Here is a 6528-nt window from a genome sequence, read left to right as displayed (position 1 = left end):
CACAAAGACTGAAGGGCCAACAGCAATGAAAAAAAAGCAGAGGCAAAAAATAAATAAATATAGAAATAAAGCACCCACCTGGTGGTCAGGTTTGTTTTGGTCCTTTTCTCTGAGCAGTTCGTCCTTCAGGGCCTGTGGGTCAAACAAACACATTAGGATTCCTAGAAATGAGACCAGGCCATAATAACAAAGTCCCACCTGAAGTTCATCCGTCAGCTGTCGGACTCGATCGGACGATAGCGCGTCCATTTCTCGGTTCCTGTCGTCGCTCTGACGGATCTCCGCTTGCTGCCTGTCCACCGTGATCTTCAGCTGCTCGATGACGCTGAGGGAAAAAAAAAAGATGAAGCATCTCTCAAGCCCAACGTGAGAGCTTTCCTTGCTCTTCTTCTTCTTACTTGTCCTTCTCTTGCAGAAACACCTGCAGATCTTGCGGGGAACCCGCAGGCGAGGCGGCGCCAAAACCCGGCAGGCCCATCGATTGGAGCTGCTTCTCCATGTTGATGTTCTTCAGCTTTGCTTGCTCAGCGATGGCCGCCATCTTCTCTACCTCGTCTTCTGCTGTTCGTAGGCTCTGAAGAAGAAGAAAAAAAAGTTCCCCTCCTGTCCCACAGGTGGCGGTAATGCGCTTTGCAAAGTGATTTCCAAATGTCCCGTTAGCTCGGCTCACTTCTTCTAGCTCCGCGATCTTCTTGTTGAAGGAGTGACGGAGCGCGTCCATGTCTCGCTGCGCTTGCTCTCTGACGCGCTGCGGCTCTCCCGCCTCGCGGCCGGCAAGACTCTCCAGCGCTTTGCTGCCAAAACATTCGGCTCGGCTCGTTAGCAACGTGTCGGATTTTTACAAACGTGGACGGCGGCTGGGACGCTCTTACGACGCCGACACCAGCAGCTCCTGCTTCTCCGCCAAGTCTCGCTTCATGGACTCCAGTTCCACTTTCAGCTCGATGTTCTGTGGGGAGACGATATTTATGTCCCCATTAGCTCCTGTACAATTGTTCAGGGTGGCAAACATAAGGCCTGGGGGCCGCTTCTGGCCCGCAAACGGGTTTAATCCGGTCCGCAAGATGATTTTCTAAAGTATAAAAATGAGCTGAATTTTTTCCAACCAATGAAAAACTTTATTTGATTTCTAAACATATATGTAGATATGTACGGCACCGTTTTGAATATGTTCTCTGTGGAGTCGTCGCATTTCTGCTGCATGCGCTCTTCCATGAAGTAGATGCGTAGTTTCAGGTTGAAGTTCTCCTTCTTCAGCGCGGTGATTTGCTGTGGGCAAACGTCAATAAAACACATTAGCGCGCCAGCCAACCGAGACGAGACTCTCCTGTTGTTCTTGTTGTCCCGCGTCCAACTGTCTTTGAGTTTGCCCAGAAAGGACAAAGTGAGAACGGACCAAAAGCCGCCATAGGACAACTATTGTTGAAAAGAATGAAAGCCTTCATCGTGCTTGGCCACTGTGCATCATTGTGCCGCGGGGATGTGAGCAGCATGCATCTGGAAAGGGGGGTGGGGGATGGGGGCGCAGTCTGCTCCCTCACGGTCCGTAAAACATCTCATCGTGCAGCCGGCGGCCGGGCCGACATGTCTGAGGGTCAGCATGTCTGAGTCACACGCCCGCCTTCTCCTCCTCCTCATCACCGACAACAAATGTCCATAAATGGATCAGTGGGGTTCTTGTGGAGTATAACGCAATGCGATTTCATTTCGAACTAGTGTTAGGTTCAAGCGACCAAGGACATGCATAAACAACAAACAGGAAGGAAGACAACTCGTTTTTGAATTCTTTCACGAGGAGAATGGAAAGGAAATATACAATTGTAATTCTAACTAGTAGTGTTTTGAACAAGCTACCGAGCAAGCTAATGTGTGGATTTTCGGGAAACAAAGCATACGTATTAGCATTCCTTTGTGTGGTCCGAGTGCAAATCCCAAGCGCTTACGTTTTCATAGTCCTTCATGGTGAGTGCTTTGATGGGGGACATCTTGCCGGGACAGGACGACGCTGTTGAGAGGACAAGAAAAGATGAGTCGCGTGGCCTGGGGCTTCTTTTGCCAATTGCAGCTCAACTTCTTTTTGGCCTCAATCAACATTATTTCCGTCGCAAAGGTAGCCTCGGTACCCCTTGTCTCGTTTGGCAACAGGAAGAGCCAATCCTCAGCGGGATCGCCCTAATCAGCCTCTTGCGACCGATCGCTCGGCTCATGTTTGCAAAACGGTCGACAGGAGCGGAGGCGTTAACGAACACACGAGGGGGAAACGCAAGTTCAACAAACAAAGCGGAAAGCTCCGCCCTACCTGTCATGACGCCCGTGGCCGATTGGTCGCCAGCGTTCAGCGAGTCCGGGAGGCCGCAGCTGCGGAGCACATCGTGAGCTCGGTCAATGGGCGACCAATCGCTGTTGCATCACATCACAGCTGCGCGCACGCTCATGTGTAGCCCTTTTCTGCGTTTGCGCCGCTAGCTTCCGTACAGCCCGAAGGACGCTCCGCAAATAGCTCAAGAATGACTCCCCGCTCCGTTTGCATGACCCGGCTCGTGCCCGCGCTCTCGCAATCGCTCTGTCGCAATCGCTCCCTCACGCTCGCTGTGTGTGACAGACGCAGCATGTGCCAGTGGCAGCCTGGCTCTCAAATAAAAAAGAAAAACACAGGACACAAGACGCTTTGCTTTGACCCGAGGACAAAAAGAGCACTGTGTTAAGAACGCTGTGATGATGTCACACCCCCAATCCCCTCCCCCAAAAATACAAATAAAATAAATATAAATTCCTGGTTTGACAAGTTTCGGCTCCAGTGTTGTCTTGCGCGCTCGTGACCCTTGACACCCGACCCGTGATGAACTAATAATATGTCGCCATAGCTTCCTCAAGCATCTGTCACAACAACACCAAGCGTTTTTGTGTTGCTCACTATTTTCAGCTTTAAACCGGCTCAAATCCAAAGAATTTATATATTATATATATATGAATGTTAAGTTTACATAAAAACAGATTTAAAATCAGTATACATTGTTGCCTATTTTTTTATAAACCAAAAGCTTTACATAATTGTTTGTTCAATTTATTTGATCAAACTAGATTAAAAGCAGCCACAATCCAGATTTTATTTTTTTTGCCATATCAGCAAGCCTTTCTGATCTTCAAGTATGAAATGAGACCTCAGTATTACTAATAAATTGCCCAAAATCCCATGAAAATTCTTTTTAAAATTGCAAATCCTAGCTTTCAGTGGAAACGTTCCAGATTGTTTCACCCTTTTGCAACCCGAAAAATAACAGTTTGACAACACAGTCACACTTCCTGCGCAGATGAAGAGGAAGCGCGGCGGCGCATGCGACGGATTTCGTCCAAACGACGACAAAACGATTTTCCAAAAAAAAAAAAAAATACCTTCGCCGTGACAGATCTCGCCGACATATTAAGGAGCACCGGCGCGAGGGCAGTGGCCATCATTGACCCACTTTGGCGGAAGCACCCAGTCCCAAAACGAGAACCCGCTCGACACCGACTTCCTCTTTTGGGCCCCAAAAATTTCTGCGAGTCACCGGGCGCGTTCTTGCCAGGCGGCACAATCGAGCGTAATTCACACCGCGCCTATCGACTAACATCTTGGATTACGCGCCGGCCACCTGGATGGCGTCCTCCTCCAGGCCAAGGTTAGGGATGCTCGGATCACACGCGCCAGCATCTACCAGACTAGAACAACCACGCACCAGAAGAGAAGCGAAGCGGGGTGAAATGAGAGCGCGGGACCTACCGGGCCGGCGCCTTCCGCTCCCCCCGACGGCGCTGCCAGTGCGCGGGAGGGCGACAAGCAACATGACAAGTAAGTGCACCGCTCTGGATGTTACTGTGCAAGGAGGCGGAGACGTAAAGGCGGGGACGCCCCGTCGAGGGGGCGGGCCCCTTTACTGGAAATGAGAGGCGCACTGTCCGCCATTTTGGATGTGGCAGATGTGATCTACGTTTCATTTTGGGCTTGAATTCAGTTCACTCATTGAAATCTATTGGAATCCCCCCCCCCCTATTATATTGGAGTAAAGGCCAATAGAGGGGTCCACTTGGTTAAAATGCTAATTTTCCAGGTGAGCAAAAAAACAAGCTATTTTCTACAAATTTGTTGTTGTTTCTTTGTGTGATTTTTTTTAAAAGTTATTTTTGCATTCAAAATTCAAGTAAATAACTCCAAAATTTTAAAAAAGAACTTCTAAAATGCCATAGTCAGAGCAGTGTCCCTAATTTTGATGTAAACAACAAATCGATTCTATTCTTATAAAGCGAAACAAACTTCCGCAGGGTAATGTTGACTTTTATTCTGTAATGGTCGTTTCAGAGCAGTAAATTTTGTGGAAAATATTTCAACAGCGTCCATTCTGTCTTGGGTTCAAAATTCATCTATTGTTTATTTTAGCGAGGCAGTGAGAATTAAAAAAAAAAAAATCTAAATTGAATTAATTAATTAATGTTTAAATCTTAAAGTTTTGGACCTTCTAAGAAGTTATACCTTTTTAAGATTTTAAAAAATGTAAAGCCAGTTATTGGCCAGATAACATTTTTGCCCCTCTTGTTATTGAGACAATAAATATTATGACAATAAATATTCAAATATCAATATAGTAGTAGTTGACGTTTTCTTGTGCAAATAAAGAGCTCTTAGGTATACATTTCAATGATTCTTTATTAGTCATTTTTAGGTTTGTATGAAGTGATATTAATTTGGCTAAAGACAAGTTTCTCTTGATACGGTTTACCACATCCAATATGGCGGCGACATACACGTACTGTAAGAGTTGAAGAGGTCAATGGCCTCCCATTATTTCCGGAAACCGTGCCAGCCAATCAGTCCCCGGCTAGCCATGATTGACGTTAGTAGCTCGAACGTTGCTAATAACATCACGGCTTCACCGCAACGTGCTATTAATTAACGATAGAGGCCAGGTAGCATCCAATTAAGTTAAAAGGAGGCAAATTCAATTATACCAGGAAAAAATATCCTGTAAACAGTACGCAAGAAGTTTTTCGTAGCTATCAATACGTGGCACACAAAACATGGCTCGTTGAGCAATGGAAATACACAATAAAGTCCAACATGTTTCCAGTTGCTAGACGGAGCCCAAACAAGTTGAATTATTATAGCTTAGCTAGCATTAGTGTCGTCCGCAAAGAAAAGGAAGAGCGCAGACATGCTACTCGCTAACCGTCTTAAGCTCCTGACTTTTTTTTTTCTTACCTTCCGTTGAAGTCAACGGGGAGCGTTTGGTCGTCACCCACGACCGAGTCCATGGCAGTATTTGAGGTTTAGTTGGTGCTTCCGGAACCGCGTCGTGGCATTTTCGCTATCGAAACGTGCCCGTTCGATCACTAGAATTAGAAAAGCGGGACGGGATTCAAAATAGTCCAGGCTACCGCCATCATGCTTCGACTGACGTCACCGGGGTACAAATTGGAGCCTTGCGGTGCTTTCACAGACCGTCGGAAAGTAGTATTCGAACTACAACAATCAGCGATTTTAAATGCAATAGAAATACATTTACAAACTTTTTTCTTCGAGTACAATTCTATTTAATACAAGACATCATGTATTTGATTGAACATTTTTTATCGGCTGGTTGAAGCGATGTGTGTGCGTAAAATTTACAATTTCACAAGTGTTTCTGAATGGAACGTGTAGCTGGGTGTATACTGGCAACCAGCTATTGGCCCAAACAAACATTTTCTGGGCGGTTCTTGGCTGCTTGAAAAAAATAAACAAATCGGCTGTCATGAAAGAATTTTCCTCTTTGCATCATCGATCGCGTGCCCTTTTTTTCTGCAATTGTAGCAATAAAGTTACCCCGGGGTGAGCTAGATTCAATATACAGATTTGAATTTGCATGTTCGTGGGGATTTGTCAATCCCTGAACAATAGCGACCTCGGGTGTTAAGACTGTGTATTGCAGGATGGACTCATGGCAGGTTCCTGTTTGAAAATGACGATACGTATTCACAAAAAAGTCTCAGAATATTGATGATAGTCTTATAATACTGATAATAATAATAATGAGCGTTGAATACAAGCCTGCAAACATTGAATTATATTGGGAACGTGTTTGTTCATTGCAACATTTATTATTTTTACTTCAGATTGTCACATCAATTGTGGATATTTATGAGAGAGCGTTGATCATGGTCACATTTTATATTATATATACGGTTGTACCGATTCCTCACAGTACAACTCTCATGTATGTATTTATAAATAAGTAATAATAAAAGAAATAATAAAAAATAAACAGTCACAGACAAACTGAAAATTTTTATTGAACAAATGGAACGCCGAGGAGAGAGCAGAGACTGATAACGTTTGCAGCGTGAGATCATTTCACTTTCAAATAATATTTCTATGATATATTATATTCCCAAAACAAGCCGGTTGTATGCACAAAGGCAAACGGAAAACCTCGGTCACATTTTTGCTCGGTTGTTATGCGCAAAACGCCAGGTTTTCTCAGCTTGAGTTTATGTTTACAACACAGAAAACAAAAC

The 6528-nt window shown here is 45.0% G+C and overlaps 1 protein-coding gene across 1 annotated transcript; it reads right to left on the bottom strand.

Moving 5' to 3' along the window:
• Positions 1-732: 732 nt before the first annotated feature.
• Positions 733-5418, bottom strand: LOC148412129 (CDK5 regulatory subunit-associated protein 2-like). The gene is made up of 5 exons (XM_088434762.1): positions 5234-5418; positions 2300-2358; positions 1944-2005; positions 1159-1269; positions 733-949 (listed from the first exon to the last, which is right to left on the bottom strand). Exons 1-5 carry the CDS (start codon positions 5284-5286, stop codon positions 869-871), a joined length of 366 nt encoding a protein of 121 aa, XP_088290888.1. The 5' UTR covers positions 5287-5418; the 3' UTR covers positions 733-868.
• Between the last annotated feature and the right edge of the window lie 1110 nt (positions 5419-6528).

The sequence above is a fragment of the Hippichthys cyanospilos genome, chromosome 15, assembly GCF_059441005.1.
Source record: "Hippichthys cyanospilos isolate Australia breed blue-spotted pipefish chromosome 15, RoL_Hcya_1.0, whole genome shotgun sequence".
NCBI classification, from domain to species: domain Eukaryota; kingdom Metazoa; phylum Chordata; class Actinopteri; order Syngnathiformes; family Syngnathidae; genus Hippichthys; species Hippichthys cyanospilos.
Note: the sequence above shows the minus strand (reverse complement) of the source record. Positions and strands in the feature narration are given on the sequence as shown.

What these genes read in the sequence shown, in the direction of transcription:
- LOC148412129 (XM_088434762.1), bottom strand. Translation starts at nt 5,286, where the DNA reads ATGGACTCGGTCGTGGGTGACGACCAAACGCTCCCCGTTGACTTCAAC. An exon ending in CCCGTTGACTTCAACGGAAG is followed by an intron (nt 2,359 to 5,233) that starts GTAAGAAAAAAA and finishes TGTGCTCCGCAG; the next exon opens with CTGCGGCCTCCCGGACTCGC. An exon ending in CCATGAAGGACTATGAAAAC is followed by an intron (nt 1,270 to 1,943) that starts GTAAGCGCTTGG and finishes GTTTGCCCACAG; the next exon opens with CAAATCACCGCGCTGAAGAA.